The sequence below is a fragment of the Mustela nivalis genome, assembly GCF_964662115.1.
Source record: "Mustela nivalis genome assembly, chromosome: X".
In the NCBI taxonomy this organism is placed as follows: Eukaryota; Metazoa; Chordata; class Mammalia; order Carnivora; family Mustelidae; genus Mustela; species Mustela nivalis.
In genome coordinates this window covers 118080389-118101373 of record NC_139040.1, presented here as the reverse complement: position 1 = coordinate 118101373, position 20985 = coordinate 118080389, and the positions used below count along the sequence as shown (strand labels likewise).

General features: G+C 43.5%; 1 protein-coding gene across 22 annotated transcripts in view; it reads right to left on the bottom strand.

The window, feature by feature from the left end:
* Positions 1–1085: 1085 nt before the first annotated feature.
* MAP7D2 (MAP7 domain containing 2) overlaps positions 1086–20985 on the bottom strand; it is a 97781-nt gene continuing 77881 nt past the window's right edge. For 10 of the 22 annotated variants that reach the window (XM_082718313.1, XM_082718314.1, XM_082718295.1 and 7 more), the window contains 9 exons: positions 17979–18397; positions 17281–17413; positions 11748–11988; positions 10635–10739; positions 9563–9619; positions 9038–9116; positions 8096–8282; positions 5060–5332; positions 1086–2400 (listed from right to left, as the gene is read on the bottom strand). In XM_082718313.1, coding sequence (XP_082574439.1) covers positions 5083–5332; positions 8096–8282; positions 9038–9116; positions 9563–9619; positions 10635–10739; positions 11748–11988; positions 17281–17413; positions 17979–18397 — 1471 coding nt within the window. In that variant the 3' untranslated portion in view covers positions 1086–2400; positions 5060–5082. The remainder of the gene's footprint in view (positions 2401–5059; positions 5333–8095; positions 8283–9037; positions 9117–9562; positions 9620–10634; positions 10740–11747; positions 11989–17280; positions 17414–17978; positions 18398–20985) is intronic. The other 12 variants (XM_082718304.1, XM_082718311.1, XM_082718307.1 and 9 more) reach the window with 5 other exon arrangements.

The window sequence follows — 20985 nt, the reverse complement described above, 5'->3', positions numbered from 1 at the left end:
AAATTAATGGGTAATGTGCCCCAGAGCACCTCTAGAAACAAAATAGTTCTTTACATTTGCTTTCCAAATTTAGTTTACAAAGCATTTAACTAACAGAAAACCTGTACATACTAAGAAAAATTTAGAACGTTCACAAAATAAAAATTGCTCTTATGAGTGACTCGCCACCACTGTGACCCTGTGGCCAAGTTCAAGAGGACAGAAGCTACTTGTAACACCACTGTCAAAGACCAGCATAGGGGAAGAAGATGTCCACTCCTGTGCACTCAACAGATGCTTTGTCAGCAGAGCTGAGGAGGGCTGCATTGACTGGATCCTTGGTTTCAGAGATGGCAGCCCAGAAAGTTATCACGAGGGTTCCAATATTCCCATTCCACTTCTGCCCTCCTGGCTCTTGGTCTTTGCTGGGACTGTCTCCCAGGCTATAGACAAGCCAAAGGAAAAAAAAAAAGCTGATCTGGGTTTTCACTTTAAGGGTCACCATACCCATTATAACTTTGTTTAAATGCCAGTTCGGTATGTGGAATGTTTTCCTGGATCACACCAAGTTTAACCGCATCTTAGCTAGCTAGAATTGCTTGAGATCAGTGGTATGAAAGTACAGCGACTCTACTGTACATACCTAGAAGTCCATTGTGTCCTGGGGACAGTTCCTCACTTATTTCCATAGTGGGCTGCACTTGGAACTGACAACAGAGAAACTGTAATGAGTTTGACAGGGAAAGGACACCAACACAGGATTTTTGGGTTTTCTCTACATAGCTTTTAAAAAATGTAATTTGGTTTCAGAGCATTTCTTCACTGAGCCTACAGAAACAAACAAAACACTAGCAAGCCATCAGACTCCTCAATGAAAATGTATTTCACGTTAAACACAACGTACACATCATGCAAATGAGGCATCACCATGGTCACAATGGTGCTGTGAGGTACCACAGATCACAACAAAACAAACAGTTAGCAAAATAAAGCTATAGGAAAGATGGTGAGGCATTTTTTGAAAGTCAGACCATGCTATCATTTTCTGTGTGCTTGTCTTAAACGGTATTTTCCCCCCGATATGCATCAAGATTAATGGCACTGCATTACTGGAGGCATGTATTTTATTTAATATATACACATACACAAACATACACAGTTTCCATAACTAATAAAGTCTTAAACTGTAGTGGGTTTTAAAAGCACATGAACAAGATTACTATCGAGACTTCTTTTTATCTCCTTGTTGCAAACCTCAGTCAAAATTATGGATCTTTTCCAAACGCTTTATTGTACAAGTCAAAAAAAGTTTCAGAGAAGGCCATTTTAATCTGAAAGTTACATTTCACCACAAGAAATCAAATTAAGAAAACAAATTATTATAGGTGTTCTGAAAACGTGCATGGAACACATGGAGTATACATTCTAGTGTCATTTGTCCCCCATTCGGATGTTTTTATACTGAAGTCTATTAAAGTGATGTACTGGGTCCAGTTGAGGGCCCCCTTATTCCAGAGCACTATCCTTTTCATTTGTGTCTGGCTTCATCAGAGTTGAGCAAACACAGGAGCAAACAAACAAAGACCTGAAGATCCAGGAGAAAAGCAATAGCAACAACATGAAAACCAACCACCTGTGCATGAGACACAAAATTCATTCAAACTTCCTTCGGTCCAAAAGCCGCTTGATGGCTTGGGAGATTTTTTTTAAGGTTCAACAATGACAAGATCCTTGCCAGACTGAGGTGCCCACATCTATAAGAAAATGTGTAAGTGAACAGAAATCATCCCGCACTGCTTGTTTCCATAATCAACCAGACTTACTCTATTAGGTCCCCAAGGAGTAATGCGGGGCAACCCATTTTACAGGTGGCTAAGCTTAATAATAAAAAAAGCTTCTTGATAGTAACTTCCAACAAAGACACCCCAGAGAAGGGAGAAAACCCTCTGGAATTTCTTCTTCTAAACAGAGACAAGGAGATAAGCAGCCCAAGTTCAATATATATGCTTAAACAGAGTCTGGGTTAACGTCTAGAATATTTACAGGAAAAGACATCTACATGTTTAGGTACTCCAGCTTCGGGAATAAGAACAGTTATAAGGTGAATTTCCAACACAGAACCACCTGGGTTATTCAGAGGATCACTACGATAATAAAGTAGTACAGGAAGCGCTTTATCAGCAGCTGAAGCTCATAAATAGATCTGTAACATGAAATTTTGCTAAAGCCCAACAAGGCCAGCGTTTCAAGGTTTCTACCAAGAGTGGCCAGGGTTTGAGTTTGACATACTAACTAGGAATATACGGTTACATTTTGATCTAATAATTTGGAATCCAGGGATTTAGGACAACAGAAGCTTCTTCAGAGGACCGGCAGCTCGGATTTGACTACCAGCAGCTTCATGGGTTCTCCAAACACCACCTGTGTCAATTCAAAAACAAAACCAGGTGAGATGAATGAAGAGACCACGTTGTACCTATTCTTTCTCACTAAAATGATCACATTGTCTGGGACTTTCTACCTTCTTGATTATATTTTCCTTGGTTCATAAAGTATCTTTCAGCTGAGGTGCTACAGCATTTTGGGTAGAACTATTCTATTAGGTGGCCAAATTCTCTTTGGTTGGGACTGTCCTAAAACCTGCAGGATGCCTGAAGTCCTGCTTTCCAAATGGCAGTGCTACCCCCGGCTACTGTGATAATTACCCCCCCAACATATTTTAAGATTTCAAAAGAGAACTTATTTTGAGAAGCCAAATGCAGTCAAAACAAACAAAACACATGCTTATTTATGTTTATCTCTATCCCATTCTTTGTATTTTTTAAAGTTTTTATTTTAATCCTATTAACAGTATACTGTTCATTTCAAGGATACAGTAGAGTGAGTCAGCACTTCTGTACGGCACCCATAAGCCGGTGCTCATCAGGACTCCGGTCCTCCTTCATCCCCATCACCTGTCTCACCCATCACCCCCCCACCTCCCCTCTGGTAACTGTTTGTTCCTTGCAGTTAAGAATCCGTTTCTTCTTTGCCTCTTCCCCCTCCTCTTTGCTTGTTTTGTTTCTTAAATTCTACGTATGAATGAAATCACATGGCATTTTTCTTTCTCTTGCTGATTGATTTCACTTAGCATAATACTCGCTAGGGACACGGTTTATTCTAAAAATTATCTATCATGCATTCCCTTTCATGTGTGAAAGGGCCACACCTTCTTTCCCAAAACTCAAGAGAGGAGATGCACCGTGTACACCCAAAAGTTGAGCACAGGCAAATGTACACAAAATACAATGACCTTGATTATGTGGCCTCCCCAACCTGTTTCCTCATGTGATTTTACTTAAGTAATCTTTGCACTCAACATGGGGTCAAAAACCCTGAGATCAAGAATCTCATGCTCCTCTGACTGACCCAGCCAGGAGCCCCAAAATAGACTTTAATATTCTTTTTAGTAGGCTCTACGCTGAACATGGGGCTTGAGCTCCTAACCCTATGATCAAGAGCTTTACTGACTGAGCCAGCCAGGCACCCCATATTTCCTCATTTGAGAAACAGAAAGGTTGGACTGTATCATATCAGGCATTAAAGTTCTGTTATAGGAGTGGAGCATAAGGGACATTTAACTCTAGGAAACAAACTGAGGATCGCTGGAGGGGAAATGGGTGAGGGGATGGAGTAACTAGGGGGTGGGCATCAAGTAGGGCACATGATGCAATAAACACTGGGTGTTATATGCAAATGATGAATTACTGAACTCTACCTCTGAAACTAATGATACACTATATGTTAATTAATTGAATTAAGATGAGATTTTAAAAAAAGAAAGTGAGAGTGTGAGAATATAGAAATGTTTTGAAGAGTCTGAAGTGGGAGGACAGTTGGAATCAAGTTATGAAAGGAACTGATGACAGATTCTAATTATGTTTTCATCATCAAAACAAATAAGCCCCAAACTGCAGTAAATCTAATGTGAGGTATGTATAACTAAGTCACCCAAATGCAGAGTGTTTAGAACTCATTTTGGCAAGAAAAAAGGCCAAAGGTGGTGAACATAAGCTTTAGGACGCAAACATCAGTTCTCCATTCCCCCACTCCCTCAGGTGTGATCCAAGAATAAATATTCACTTTAAAAGATTGTAGAACGGGTCAACAGAACAGCAAATCATTTGGCCAAAAGCTCATCACCGCATATAAATTATTGTAGCTAGAATGTGGAATGGCACTGAGAGAAACTAGGGGAGACATTCATTTTATTAATACCACCTTGCACCACCATTACAGCATTCTCTCTTTCCCGCTAAAAATGGTGCTACTCCAGACAGATGGCAGGTGGAACTTTTAGCAGTGTTTCTCAACACACACACCCATCCACAAACCCCAAAGAGCAGGGGCAGGCATGGTGGTGAATGGCAGTGAAGGCTCTCAAAAGCCATCTCAATTATTGTGTATGTGTTGCAGTATATACTATATACAGGTTTTCCCCCCATCTGAAAGAACATTCCTATGAAACCTTTTGTAATGGCATATGGTGAAGAAGCAATTACCACTAACTTACATGAAAAAAATTTTTGAGCACTTCCAGACTCCGAAAATAACCTCTTAGGCTTTTCTGATACTTTAGGACACCTCTTGCCAATGGATGTGCAAAATAAACGGAGATAAAGCACAGATGCTTACTGACAGCGCAAAGCTATGGCAGCTGAATGCTGAGTGCGGCTGTCAGGAAGGAGCCTGGCAGAGCCACTCTCACTGCCTCTCTAACAGCTGGCTCCAAGGTGAACGCTGAATACTATTTGCACATTTTGCCTCTCTCTTTTTTTTTTTTTTTTTTTTGGTAAAAGCGAGAACCCTCTTTGGATTACTTTCAGTTACTATAAACAGGTACTAACGTAGGTCTTTCATAAACTACATTTTGCATAGTGTGGAACTTTTGGAAAAACAGGTGGTATCTGTATTCATATTCACGTTTGTATTTTTCAAATAAAACTGACCATGGAAGAGATGGAATGATGTTTACCCCACCTTCGCAAACCCCAGGTGGAGAGGTATAAATTTAGACTCTAAGCAAAAGACTGTACTGTACCTTTCATTAAAGAGAGGTATTTGTCAACAGAAGGTGTTCAGAGTATTTTCTTGGCCAGGACTGTTAAATCCTTCAATCAGATTTTTGTTACAGTCATCCAGGCTGAGATTTTCACTGGATCGCTTGGGGTACATGGGGGGGCCCGTGAAATCTAAGAGATCTTGAAGAGCTCGGGCATTACCAGTTCCATTTTGGTCCAGAGACACCCCAGGAATCATTTCACTTACTGGTGAAAATTCTGGGATAGAAATAAGCTCTTCCTTTGAAACAGGACTGTAATGTGGGGAGGGGGAAGAGAAGGACAGAAGAAGAGAGAGAAAGGCAAAAATTAACTGTATTTGCAGTATTTGGTTATATTACTTTTCTAGAGAAGATGGACTTAGAATTAGAGTTGGTGTGAAATGTACTAAACAAAATACAAGTTAGTTCAGCTCTGAGACTCTGACAGAAAAGGCCCCCATGGAGAACAAGGGAAGTGGACTGAGCATAGTTGCGAAGGCCAAGCCCACACTTCCACAAGAAGAAAGAAAATAAAAACTAAAGGCACCAGCACTGTGGAGAAGCCAAGCACTTCCAAAATCTTTAAAATGGAAAAACCAAATAGAAAGCCAATGCTAAAAAAAAAAAAAAAAAAAAAAAAAAAAAGGCAAGCCAATGCTACTTTTGACGAGCTGCTTTTTCTCCCCTGGCCTCAGTTTCTCTGCTGTACAATGGGGTGAACAATCATTTCTTCATACCAGGGCTCCTGTGAGTGTGATGTGATCATACCGCAGAAGTCTGTGTGGAGCCACCTGGTGTAAGCATTCAGTTTAGGTGGGAGCCGTTACTAGCCAGGACCCCACCATCCACCCACCACCAGCGGAGCAGATCTTTCCCAAGTTCCCTCTCTCAAGTAAGGCCCCACTCCACCCTGACTTATCCAGCTCCTGCCCACCAGGCCTGGCTCTCTATCTCCTAGAGATGGAAGAAGGAGTTTCACAGCTGTGTCAGCCACAGGCCTAGCTCAGATGAGTGGTGGGCTGGCGTGTGAGGTCCCATCACTCGGAGTCTTTCTTAACAGTCAGAGTAAGGCTGCTGCCAGGTTCGACTGTTCTTTTCTTCCTTGATAAGATCTGAGAGAAGAATCTATAAAAACCAGCTGAACTGAAAAACTCAGAAAATCCATCTCCCTCATACTCAGCCTAGTTAAGGGGTAGTAGAAGACCTACCATCACCTCTGGTGGCCGGAGCCTGGGCAAACTGCCCGATCAGCAGAAAAACCCACCCCATCTCCACCTCACTTTACTTTCTCTCCCTGGGTTTACAGAGCTGGTCAGAGCATGAGGAGGAGAAAAGGCCACAAGTTTGTGTGCAACTTCCAGGAGTCATCTCTCTTTATTTTATTTTTTTTAAAGATTTTACTTATTTATTTGACAGAGAGAAATCACAAGTAGATGGAGAGGCAGGCAGAGAGAGAGAGGGAAGCAGGCTCTCCGCTGAGCAGAGAGCCCGATGCGGGACTCGATCCCAGGACTCTGAGATCATGACCTGAGCCGGAGGCAGCGGCTTAACCCATTGAACCACCCAGGCGCCCCTGAGTCATCTCTCTTTAAATGCAGAGACAGCCACAGGAGAACTCGGAGCACACACAAAGCCCCTTCACTTCTTGAACCCTGGCGGGTGCTGTCTCTTATCCCATACCCCACTCCCAGAGACATAAAGAGTAAGCAGAGGTAGGCTCAACATGGGTCGGGGGCAGAGATGTGGTGTTAACTTTTAAGATGACTCAGCTGTTTTGCCCTAGCAGCTGAGGAGTGGAACCCAAGGAAGCAAGGGCTGTCTCTGTAGAATTTGCTCTACTGGCGAGGGGGTACTGGACCCTGGGTTTTTACATATCTGGCTCAAAGCCAGGATGCACAAGCTGGGATATTTACAATCACTGTGCCCTAGGAAAGACCATCTTTCCCAGAGAAAGCTGAGAATTCACAGCCAAGGAGAGAAGGGTAAGCTCTGGGGGGCTGGAGCTCTGACAGAAATTTTGCAAAACACTGTCACTGCCTCCTGACTCAGATGGCTGCCTCCACTCAACTGCCCTGCCCAAGGCTCTCTCTTGCAATGTCTCTGCCCCAACCACAGGCTAACTGAATTCTCCTTTTGATTGAGATTAATTTGCCAGGTGATATCATCTATAAACACACCTAGTTAAAGAATTCCTAAGATTGTAGCATCTGAAAGCAAATGAGATTCCTTATCAAGTCCCCGCTGACAAGTCTACGTAACATAAGACAGTGGACACAGTCCTGTTGGTGTTGCACTCAGATCCCCTTTAGCTGTAGGTACATCCGGCTCCCAGCTGCAGAGAGAGCAGGCTGCTAATAGCTCAGAGCTGCCACCTCTTCTCTGAACACCCACATTCGACTGACAGGAGCCCTATGTCCACTGAAGTTATAACTGCATCCCCTACCTTGGGTGACCATGCTCAATGACTGATGGATACAGTGGCACAGAAGCTGCCTCCCTGAATCAGACCACTCTCTGGTAGAAGTTTATCCTCTAAATCTCCCCTATGACCAGCTGACAGAAGCCTTGCTTAGTGATTTCCTGTGCCCCATCCTGCTTCCCACCCTCCTCTTGCTCCAGAGAACTCTTTCCCTATAAATCCCAAGCCTTTGAATACCTGTTCCAGGCTCTACTTCTTTTTTTAATATTTATTTTAGGTGAGAAAGAGAGAGCGAGAGCACGCACACAAGTGGGGTGAGGGGCAAGAGTATTCAAGCAGACTCTCTGCTGACCACAGAGCCAGGTGCGAGGCTCAGTCCCATGACCCATGAGATCATGACCCGAGCCAAAACCAAGAGCGATGCTCAATCCATTGAGCTACCCAGGAACCCCTCCCAGGGAACCCGACCTAAGACACTGATAAACCAGTGACAGCTTTCCTAAATGTCAATGGAACCTACTTTAGTTGATTCAGGTGTTTAAAAGAAAAGTCAATGAAGAGGCAGTGGAGGTGTTTGGAGAAGAGGTGAAGCTCACATGCAAAATAAATCAACTTACCTCACATCCATAGACTGAACCTCTTCAGTTGAATCATCCAGACTGTTTGATTTCCCATCAAGGGTGTCCAGATGAACAAGTCCCCCAACTGGTTTAAGCCCATTAGAGAAAATGTCTCGGGGAAAAGTTTCTGGGGCACTACGCCCCACACCATTAACTTCCTGGCAGTTGTTTAATCCATTTATTTCTGATTGAGAACACAAAGTCATTCTGTTAACCATAAAATATCCAGAGCTAACAGAGGAAATATACATTGAAGCAATTAATTTAAACCTCTACTTTACCAGCAGTACAACATCTTTTGCCAAAAAAACCCCACAACAAACGAACGAACAAACAAAAAAACCCCGTGTCATCAGCTTCACACAGGGAAAAGAAAGGACTAATGACATCACCAGTGTCTGTGCAGGGCTCCTGACCCGCCCAGGAGGCTTGCTGTCTCATACTATGCAGGTCCCCAGGCTCTGTAGAGCGTTTACTTGAGCCCCAAGGCAAAGGAAAAATGTAGAATGCTTCTGAGATGGACACACCCTTCTGATTCTGGTTGCCATGAAATAGTCACATCTAGAGTTTTAAGTATACCCGAGAGAGACGAGCTGGACTGCCCGAAGTGTGGGAGACAGTAGAAACCACCGTAGAATAGCAGAGTCCATTCTGAATAGAACCTGACCAGCTGTTGAGCTCCCTGGAAGGTAGCATGGGCCAGCAGGTGGCCAGCTTTCTGTGGCGGGACTAGTAGAGCTCCACTTTCTGACTGTGGCGGGACTAGTAGAGCTCCACTTTCTGAATGGACCTGACAGATGGGGACTCCACCAGAAGGGAAACTACACAGTCCCCTTCCAGCAGTAATGCTCTTAAGACCCACGGGTGCTTGTCGCCAGCAGGAAGTGCTATGAGCCCGGACCTGCTGAAAGGAACTCAAGAACCAGTTCTCACACTCACCTATTTTGTTTGGGACAACTGCTTTTGTCTTTTTTTCCACACACACAGCAGACTGAAGCTCCACCTTTGGGTCTTCCTTCTGAAAGCAGATATAGGGAAGGATGACTTTACACAGAAAGACAAGTGCTTCTGAAATGCATCAGAAGATATGTGGAACTGTACTGAGCCATCTGCCTGTTCCATGGTAATTCCTGGAATCTTTTGAGCTTATTACAAATCATCTGTGTATCCCTTATTAATCTGTCACCATTTCCTGATTTGTTCAGGGACTACTATGCCTCTCTCTGCATTCCTACCCCCACTTCTCAGAGGAAATTTTTCATTACCACCCTGTCTGAAACTCCTCGCTTAGACTTCTCTTTCCTTCCAGGTACCAACAGTCTCCTTAATCTAGCCAGGAACAAAGTAGGAAGAGTTCAATTTTTCTGGCTTTTTCTCTCCAAGACCTTTAATTCCACTGAATACACCATGTCATTCTTTCCTCCTCAGCCAATAAACTATTAAAATGGCACTCTGAACACCTACCTTCACTTCTGGAGACACATCACTCTTTCTTGTTCTCTTCATGATTTCATCAATTCTCTGGAAACCAAAAAGAACCAGGTAAGAGGACAATAAAACCAAATACACGTAAAAGCAGCTGGGTCTATAGGCAATTCCATATGTCAGAAAATTTATAAAAGAGAAATATCAGCAGAGAATAATTTCCACTGGTTTTCCACTGGTTTTGCAGATATACACCTCTGCCCTATAAACAAGATCAAATACTTGAGAAGTGAACTAGTACCTAAAATCAACAGTTTAGATTTCATTTTTTTCCTTCCTTTCCATAGGTTACCTAAAAACCAACAAATCACCACCTGCCATTCTAGAGGACAACCCTAGAGAAAGTAAAGCTGAGGTGCAGGTCAGGAGGGGAGGCCAGAGACTGGTCTCCTAACTCTCAGGCCTAAAGTAGTTCAAAGCCTGGGCTGGATCTACGATAACTTGGGAATGGAGCTTTATAATCAGTCTCCTTAAATCCAACGTTATCCCTAATTATTTAAATGTAAATGGATGAAACTCTCCAATGAAAAGACAAAGACTATGAAACTGGATTAAAATAACAAGTCTTAACTATATGCTGTTTATAAGAGACGTATGGACATATATAGGTTCAAAGTATAAGGATGGAAAAATATTTACCATGTAGACACTAAGCACCAAAAAGGCTGACAAAGTGGACTTCCAGACAATTATTACTAGAGATAAAGATGTATTAGTGATAAAGGGGTCAAATCAATAAGAAAATTTAATAATCTGAAATATGTATTCACCTAAAAGCAAAGCTACAAAAACATACAAAAGTTGATAGAACTAGAAGAAGAAATGGCTAAATCCATAATCACCAATAGAGCTTTTAACATTCTTCTCTTAGTTACTAATAGAACAAGAGGAAAGAAAACCAATGGAGATAAAGAAGATTTGAACAGCACTACCAACAAACTTGACCTAATTAGGTAATTTTCCGATCACTCTACCCAACAACTGTAGAACAGAACTGGATTCATTTCCTGTTCTTGCCTCACCCTAACTCCTCCTGATCCTTGGCTCTTACCTTCTTCCTCTCCAGTCGCTCTTGCTCAATCTGCAGGATGATTTGCTCTCTTTCTAGACGCATCTGTTTAGCTGCCTCCTGGGCCTTTGCTTCTGCTGCTTCCTTCTGACAGAAACAGGAAAACCAAGGCACAGACTTTACTAAGCTGAGAAAACAGTGTTGTGGGATTCCTTGGGATATGCACATAACCTACTTTATAATCTATCTCAAAGGGAATGTTGTTTCAATATTCAGTGTGGATTTACACAGCCTGTTCTATGACACAGCAGACGTGGCTGGGCCTCACTCACACACCCTCAGTCCACCATGCAAATTACCTACAGATATTTTCCATACTGCCTGCCAAGGTCTTTCTGGGCTTAAGGACAGTTTCTAGCCATGTGCATGTGGCCAGGAACTTCAGAAACATTTTTTTTTTCATTTCAAGGTTTATTTATTTATTAGAAGGAGAGAACATGCACATACAGACCCAAGTGGAAGGGGGCAAAGGAGAAGGGAGAGGAAAAGGTAAAGAATCCCAAGCAGACTCCACACCGAACATGCAGCCTGATGTGGGACTCGATCTCATGACCCCAAGACCAAAACTGGAGCCAAAACTAAGAGGTGGGTGCCCAATGAAATGAGCCACCCAGGCACCCCAGGAGTTTCAGAAACTTAATTCCCACAAGGAATGATCTATAGCCATGAGAGGCAGGAGCTGAAAGATAAATAATCCAGTTTCCTCACCCCTCAGAGGGACAATTCTAAGGCATACGGCACGGTCTCTTAGAGAATGCCAAAGGGATGAACTCCCACTGGTCCACAGTAAGCTACTCCTTAGTTCACTTACATGGGCTTTCCTCTCACTTCCCTACCAGCTTCCTGGGATCTTATCCCAAATAAACTACTGGTACCCAAATTCTCATCCTAGCATCTACCTTTTGGGGGATGTGAACTGACATACAACAAATATTACAAACTTCACTTTTATTGTCCAAAGTAACTCACACTTAATAACCAGCCCAGTTAGTTTAAGGAAAAACTTCAAGTAAGTATTATAAGTTATTCAAATTTAACTCATTTTACCTAATATAAAGTCCTTAAGGAGAGTCCATATGAAGACTCATACAGTACCTGCTTTTCAATCATGACTTTTTCTTGCTTTTCCTTTTCTTGTTTTTCTTTTTCTTGCTCTTCTTTTAATAACAGCTCCTCCTTGGCCTTTCTCTTAGCCTCCTCTTCTGCCTTTCTTTTTTCTTCCTCTTCCTGCTGCTTCTTTTCCTCTTCTTGCTTACGGGCTTCCTCTTCTAGGCGAAGTTTTTCCTCCTCTGCCTTTCTTTTCAATTCCTCTCTCTCCAGCCTTCTGAGAACATAACTGTTGTTAGGAGATGTTGACATTCTCAGAAGACAAACTATCAAAGAACTGTGTGCTGATAGGAGTGCATAAGGTTCAACACAGTTGCAGACATGTGCACTTGAGTTAGTATCCACTCAAGGAAATGACTCATCTTTCCCGAGAAGCAACTTCAGTCCATATATATGTATGTATGTATGTATGTATGTGTCTGTATTAGGGTTAACTTTAAATTCTGTTAATACAATACATGTATTATGTATGTGTCTGTATTAGGGTTAACTTTAAATTCTGTTAATACATTATGGTATGTGAACACACCATAATGAAGACACAAATGTTCCCTAGTCAAACTACAAATGACTATAGCTCCATCATTCTTACTTAATGACAATTCTTTAAAAACTAAGTGAAATAAATATTTAAAACTAATTAAAGCCAAAAAAACTAGAAATGTCTTGATGGCTACAACTGTGCCAGTCAGCAATTTAAGAGCACTGATGGCAAGCTCAACAAGTTTACTTTGGGTTCTAATTGCTACATGACTTCTGAAGCAGCAAGTGGAAGAAAACACTCAACAGAACCCTTATATTTAATACAGAAATTAACACCTATTTCTCATTTGTTTTACCAATCTTTAAAAATCTCTTTTAGCTTGGGGCGCCTGTGTGGCTCAGTCAGTTAAGCATCTGACCCTTGATTTCAGCTAGATCATGATCTCAGGGTATGAGACTGAGCCCCACACATGCACCACACTAAGTGGGGAGTCTGTTTGTGATTCTCTTTTACCCTCTCCCTCTGCCCCTCTCCCCACTCATGCTCTCTAAAATAAGTAAATAATTCTTTAAAAAACGAGGTGTTAAAAAATCTCTTTTATCTATCTTTGCTATATGAAAATTAAATGACATTTAGAAATTTTTCATCCACAGATGAATGGTTGATAATAGAATGATAAAGAGCTCTAAGCAGTGAGGGAAAATCCTATAAGGTCTAAGTGCTTGTGGGGTGCCTGGGTAGCTCAGTGGGTTAGAGCCTCAGCCTTCCACTCGGGTCATGATCCCAGGGTCCTGGGAGCGGCCAGCACCAGGCTCTCTGCTCAGCAGGGAGCTTTCTTTCCCCACTCTCTCTGCCTGCCTCTGCCTAAAATCTTTAAAAAAAAAGAAATCTGAAAACAAGCACTTAAAGATTTTATTTATTTGACAGAGGGAGAGATCACAAGTAGGCAGAGAGGCAGGCAGAGAGAGAGGGGGAAGCAGGCTCCCTGTCGAGCAGAGAGCCCGATGCGGGGCTCAAATCCCAGGACCCTGGGATCATGACCTGAGCCAAAGGCAGAGGCTTAACCTACTGAGCCACCTGGGCACCCCTGTTTTTAGATTTCTAATGTTCTTCCTGTTCACAAATGTGTCATATTCCTCAACTATAAAAATAATATAAGTAATCATACTCATCTTACAGTATGTTACTGAATGGCAATGTGACATATGGACAAGACTGCACCTGAGGTATCTGGCTGGTTCAGTTGGGTTAAGCGTCTGCCTTCGGCTCAGGTCATGATCCCAGAGTCCTGGGAACAAGCCCCGTGCCGGGCTCCCTGCTCAGCAGAGACTCTGCTGCTCTCTCTGCTCCTCCCCCTGCTTGTGCTCTCTTTCTCTCTCTCTCTCAAATAAATAAATAAACAAAATGTTAAAAAAAAAAAAAGATTCTCTCTCTCCCTCTGTCCTCCCCCTGTCAAAAGATCAGGACTTTAAAAAGAATGTCCTCCTATCCTGCAGGAAATGTGGAGGCAATTAGCCTATGTATTACCAAAGAAATACTTTAAAAGGTTAAGTAATACTGAAAGACACATACTCTACATGAGCAAAAGTTGCAGTGTTGAAATCCCTAAAAGCACTGCTGAAATTATTAAACAACAATTATTAAAAACAACTGAAATTATTAACAAACATTCTGGAGAACTCTGGACAAGAGCATTATAGGGCCTAATCAGAAAGAAACTCCAGTTCTTAGATTCCTTAATGAATGACCAAATATGTCTAACATTAAGAGTATCAAAATGATTGTGTTGTTAACAATAGTTATCCAAAGATTAATTAGGAGCACTGTTTTAGTTGTAGTTCTTATCCCTCATCGGATGAGACAGTTTGACTGTCCCGAAGAAGTTAATACACTGTGTATGAATTAATGCACAAGCCACTTCATCTTTATCTTCATCTTCAGGGTCTGAAAAGCCATTCTGTTTCTTCTGTTTTACCATGAGGAGTTCAGAGGTGCCCAATGCACCCACACACAGTAAGTGATACATCCTCTTGGCCCCTAAGTCTCCCTAATCTTCACTGTCATGTACAACACACATTCCTTCCCACAGGCCCATTAGCCCTTGCTTGTCCCTCCTGTGACAGACAAAATACCCTCCATTAACCATACTCTGCTTCTCCTAAAGTAGGTGAAAACTATGTGAAACTGAGTCCCTCAATATCCTCTCCAAGGGCATATATTCTTTCTCTACCTGCCTAAGAAACCAGAGAACATGGATTTGGACATTTCTCCAATGTCCTGCTCCTGCAGGCTACCCATCCCCTTGCCCTTGCCATCTTGACCAAGTTCTATTTGGACTTCACAAGACCTATATGCAGTTCTATCACTTCTCTGTCTTAATTCCTGTCATCTACTCCAAACTTACCCACTTTCCTTACCAGGTAGAAAGTACCAAAAAACTATGCGCTGTGGTCATCATTCAGCATTTAGCATATGCATCCCTTATCCCTGTCAATGGCCACGGGTGAGGGTCTTTGTGCAATAACCCCCCATCTCTCATCCTCCAGCCTTTGGCCCCTCTTGCACTTGCACCACATCCCTGACACATGCTCAGCCTTGAACTATTCAATCTGTGAACTAGATGTGGGTTTCATGATTCTCTCTCCCTTGTGTGCTTAAAAGTTTTCATTAAAAAAAAAAAAAAAGAAAAGAAAAGAAAGCTTAGGGGCGCCTGGGTGGCTCAGTGGGTTAAGCCTCTGCCTTTGGCTCAGGTCATGATCTCAGGGTCCTGCGATCAAGCACCGCGTTGGGCTCTCTGCTCAGCGGAGAGCCTGCTTTCCCCTCTCTCTTTGCCCGCCTCCCTACTTGTGATCTCTCGCTCAGTCAAATAAATAAATAAAATCTTAAAAAAAAAAAAAAAGAAAAGCTTAATCTTCAACATCCTGAACTTGTGCTTCTTTGTTCTGTTTTCACCCTGTCTTGCAGCACCTTCTCTCCTAAGCTGCTCTGGAAATGCTGAATTTGAGATGCATTTGGGACACTCTCAAATGAAAGCATAATGTTGCTGAGATATGGCCTCTAGGATCTAGACCAGTGCTATTCAAGAGACCTTTCTGTGATGAGGGAAATGTTTTAGATATTTGTGCTATCCAATATGGTAGCTACTCACCAGGTACCTACTGAGCACTAGAAATGCAGCTGGTACAGCTGAGAAACTGAATTTTACTTAATTTTAGCGCATTTGCATTTTGGTAGCCACATGGGACTGGTAGACCGCATAGCCCTGGCAGGAGACCAGGCCACAGCACAGAGTCAGAGGTCACCAGTGTACATGTGCTATTTACTCCTTCCCTCGTACCAGGAAGTACTGAAGGTTTTCAAAACAAGATGAAATTAGCTTCAGAAACAGATGCTAAGTGAGGCTAAGTGAGGGAAAATGAGGGTAGAAGGGGAGAGGAGAGCAGAGTTGGTTTAGCACATCAAATGCTCACATGAAACTGTTGTGTGAAGTGTGGGCCCTAAACCATTTGAAGCCAGAGAAAAGTGGCTGAACAGGATGGAGTACCACTGCTCACAGAGGGCTTGTCTGGTGAAGCTGCCCAAGGGCTGAGGGTTGAGAGTCCAGGCAACATGTGAGGGGATGTGGTGTGGACAGAAGAGACTGAGAGGAAGGGCCAAAGAAGCAAGGGTAAGCTTGACAAGGTCAAAGTCAACAAAGAAATGGATTAAGAGTCTGGCAATTGGGAGGAATGGTGAGTGTGAGGTATGAAAATGAGTTGAATAAATAAAGACAGGAAGTACAATCAATCCTTTTTGGAGCGGGGCTGTGCAGGAAATGTGAGAGAGAGAGAGGGTGATTATTAGAAGGTAAAGAACTCCCTCTTCCTAAGCATACAGTCACAATCATGTTACTTACCTGCTTAGAACCTGCAATCACCCAGGCCTGTCATTTGAGGTCCCGGGATTCATCTTTACCTCCTGTGACCTCTCTTCACAAATCCTATGGCTCCCTCAAACCAGCCCAAACACACCACTCAACAAAAAGATTTGTCACTGTTGACCAGAACGCTGGAGGTGGGAAAATCATCCCAAAAAAGTACAGATTTGAAGAAGGGATAAATAAGACCTACTGCTCACAAAAGACTTGCCAAGGTCATTTAAGAATTAAGGCTATTCTATTATTTATCACTCAAAATTCAGTACCAGTCTTAAAGTGCTGTGGCATGGCTTGCTTTCAGTCAAGTTAACTCTCTAAACATATTGGACTGCACTGTGTGACTACCCTGAAAGCTTCCTTATCAATTTAATAATAAAATCCACCTGTCCTTCAACGTGCATTCTTTTCTGAATGCAAAGATCAGAAAAGGCCGGACTGCCTGTACTTTGACCAAAGCACCCTGGTACTAACACCACAGTGGTTCTCACTCTTTGGCGAACTATTAAAACAGGATAGGGCCTATGCCTCATATTTTCATTGCACTTGCCATTTGGTTCCGACCCCTCCGTCCCATATTTAAAGACCACTACCATGATGTCCTCTGTTGTGCTCCAGGAATGGAGTCCCTCTACCTTGCTGCTTGTGGACAATGATATCAACTTCCACTCCATCTAGGGGTTTTTACTCAACCTTCTTCCTTCTCACCTGGGGGTCCATGTTAGGATAATTTAAGGAAAAAACATGATTTGGGAAGTAGACTCAAGATCTTTACCTCTGGAACCTCCTATCTTCAGAGAGAATCTCATTCCATGAACAGAGCTCAAACTCCCCTGATAGCTCTATAAGGCCTCACTGGTCCTAGAGTCCAAGGGGAGAATGGGAAGCTAGTAGTAATATTTAGATCCAGGAGTTATGAGTTTCCAAGTAGTCGTAAAAGGACAATGTTCCATTGCTGTTAATTACACCTACTAGAAAGACGCAGTCTCCAGAATACCTGCCACGCAGACCTGTACTTCTGCCCAGTTTGTGTCAATAGTCAAACCCTAGAAAGAAAGGTGAGTTGCTCTTTCTACCACAGCCTTTTACATGAGATGGCAATGAAACTCTGAGCAGCCCCACACCTGTCCTGTTCTTCCTTCTCCAGTCGTTCCTGCTCCTCCTGCTCCTTCTGCAGCCGGGCCTGTCGTCTCTTTTCAGCCAGGATCTTCGCAGCCTCTCCTGCATCAGTGGTGCCTGCTGTAGGTTTTCCTGGGGCTGCACGAGAGGAAAAGATCATGAGAAATGAAATACTGGTTGCACTCACACAGGTAGCTGCCACTTGGAAACAAAAAGTCCAACTCAGCGGGTGACAGGAAATGCTGCTGGGATGAGCGCAACTGGCCACTGAGCAGAGAAGTTGCAACAAGACAGTTGTGACCCTGTGAATGAATCTCCCAGTGGAGGGTAGTAGAAAGGTGGGGAGGAGAGATGGGGGGATAGCGTGACCCACAAGAGCCACCACCGCAGTGCCCATCTATCTCCTGTAAAAGCTTGAAAGACTAAAGACCTTCTTGGTGGGAAGTGCTGATGCTGGCTGGAAGCAGCTCAACAGTCCCGTGAGCTTCCAAAGCCATGACCTGCACCAGTTCATCCTCTAGGAGACCCATAGGAGACCACAGGAAGGACTCAGGGGCAATGTGCAAGCCAGAGAAAACAGCATGAGGGCATGAAGTTACCCCAGGGAAATATCTCTTTCCTTCCCCCACACATGGATCTGGGCAGAGAGAGAACAAGCTTGTAAAAGCCAAGCCCTGGGGCAGCACTGACAAGAAGGGCCTACCTCCACTGCTCTCGGCCTTCCCTCCTGTGGCCACAGGCTTCTCGGTGACATGCTTGTCCAGAAGATTCTTCTCAGTGACATGCCTGTCCACAACATGTTTCTCAATGTCATGCTTGTCCAGAAGATTCTTCTCAGTGACATGCTTGTCCACCACATGCTTCTCAGTGTCATGCTTGTCCAAAAGATGCTTCTCAGTGATATGCTTGTCCACCACATGCTTCTCTGGGGCTTCCTCTCCATGCAGGCCAGCTGCCTGCTGAGCCAGGGCACCTTCCCTTTCCTTATTGCTCTTCTCTTTCTCTGCTTTCCTCTTGGGTGTTTCCTGGCTGGGAAAGGTGGGACAGCGGTACTTCACAGGAGACCCTGGGTATGGCGGCTTCATATTCTTTGGAGACTGTGGATACACTTTAGATGTTGCCCTGGAAAACCAAAAGCATGCCTGAAGAGGATTCTGGACCCTGACCACACAACCTCTCGGTTCCTAGCGGGCTTGGTTCTGAAAAGCTGAACAATTTCATCCTTCAAGAGGAACAAGTGGAAGGCTTATTAGCACACCCAAAGTCCTTGAAGTACTATCACCCTAACAGCAACATAGGAATCGCTAAGATACCCCTGGTGGAAGGGACAAGACTTTAGGACACCCAGCTGCTGAGGCCATGTCCTAACTTCACTGAAGTTTGTGAGGATAAAGTTTTAGGCACTGTCCTACCTCTTTTTTTTCTTTTTAAGATTTTATTTGTTTATTTGACAGAGAGAGGGACAGCAAGAGAGGGAACACAAGCAGGGGGAGTGGGACAGGGAGAAGCAGGGGGAGTGGGACAGGGAGAAGCAGGCTTCCCGCTGAGCAGGAAGCCTGATGCAGAGCTCCATCCCAGGACCCTGGGATCATGACCTGAGCTGAAACCAAGAATTGGACATTTCATCGACTGCACCACCCAACTGCCGCTTAGCCATTAAGTGTACAGTTCAGTGGCATTAAGTATGTTCACAATGTGGTACAACTATCACCACTATCCATCTCCAGAACTCTACACCTACGAAACACAAACTCCCTATTCCTGCCTCCCTCAGCCCTTGGCAATCACCTTTCTGCTTTCTCTCTGTAGGAATCTGACCACTCCAGGTTCCTCATAGAAGTGAAATCATGTCGTATATGTCCTTTTGTGTCTGGCTAATTACACTCAACATAATGTCTTCAAGGTCCCTGGTTTCTTTCTTTTTTTTTTTTTAATTCACCTTTACGGAAGTATGATTGATATCCAGTTCCTTTCTATGTGCCAAGGAACCAACTCTGCCTAGAAATGGGGATTAGAGTTGTCTTTTTTTGAGGTTCTTATGATCTAAAAGGATCTCTCTTGCTACTGGAAAGATGTGAAAGCTGAGGACAAGTCTACTGTCACTCAGGGGAAATATTGCTTTGGTAAAATGCAGGAGCCTGTCTTATGTTGAAAAAAGGTCCATTATAATAAGTACACTGGTCTAGGCTTGGCTCCTGGTGAGTGCTAGGTGTTGAAGATATAGGTAACAACCTAGCTTCAGAAACTGAGTTTACCCAGATGGTTGCACAGGGAAGAGGCATTTGCAGAGTTACTTTAGGAAGTAGTAATCTGTACATAAATTACAAATCATCACTCTCAATCCTGTAGCAGACTGAACCATATGGAACTGCCAATATTCAACTGTTTTTGATCTACAAAAATGGCAAAAAAAAAAAAAAGCAACTCAACATAATATTAAAGGCCCATTTATCACCACAGGCTTAAGAGATACCTAATCAGGGGCGCCTGGGTGGCTGTCATTAAGCATCTGCCCTCTGCTCAGGTCATGATCCCCGGGTCCTGGGATGGAGCCCCACATCGGGCTCCCTGCTTGGCGGGAAGGCTGCTTCTCCCTCTGCCACTCCCCCTGCATGTGTTCCTGTTCTCTTGGTCTCTCCCTGTCAAATAAATAAATAAAATCTTTAGAGAATCTTTAAAGAAATATTTTATTTATTTGAGAGTGAGAGAAAGAGCGTGAGCATGAGCAGGGGGAGAGGGAGAGTGACAAGCAAGCTCCACATTGAGCTGGGAGCCCCAAACAAGGCTCAAACCCAGGACCCTGGGATCATGGCCTGGGCCTAAGGCAGACCCTTAACCAACTGAGCCACCCAGGCACCCCAAAATCCTTCTTAATTTTAAATCCTTTTAGCCCTACAGAATTGCAAGACTACACCAAAGAACTCCTATATGCCTGTCATCCTATTAATGTTTAGCCATATTTGCTTCATCATTCCCATCCCCCTACTCACTTTCATTCACTCTCTACAGACACACTCTCACATACACAAAGATTTTCCCCAGAACCCTTTGAGAGTAAGTTGAAGACATCATGACCCTGATCTTGGGTATAAGCCATCTCTCAAAGTGATTCTGTCTGGCAGTGTATTTTCCAAAGATGATCACAAAAATATCTCCTCTGACATTATCTTCTGAGTTTCTTTCTCTATCCCACTGAATCTCAGATGGCCTGACTGCTTTGACCAATAAAACACAGAAGAGAAGGGAGGCTGTGCCAGTGCATGGCACAGTATTTAACTAGCGTGGCAGCTTCTACTTCCTGTTCTGGGCGATACTTGCTCTTGGGAACACTCTCTTAAAACTCAGTGCAATGCTGTGAGATGCCGAAGTACTATGGAGAGGCTATGTGTAGGCATTCTATTCTTGTTCCCAGCCCCCACTGAGCTCCAGCCAATGCCCAGCGTTAAGTGCCAGCCAGGGGAATGGGCTATCTCAGACTTGCAGCACAGTCAAGACAGGTAACTGCAGCCCCAGGTGACATGGAACCTATGGTGGAAGACTGCAAGTGAGAACCACCAGGTGAACCCAAGTCAAACCTCAGAAAAGCCACACAAAAGACCCCAAGACAGACCTTCCTGGTAAGCCCAAGTCAGAGCTGTGAGGATTGTTAACAAATTGTTATTTTATGCTGCTAAATTGGGGGGGGTGGGTTATTACAGTAGCAAGAGGTT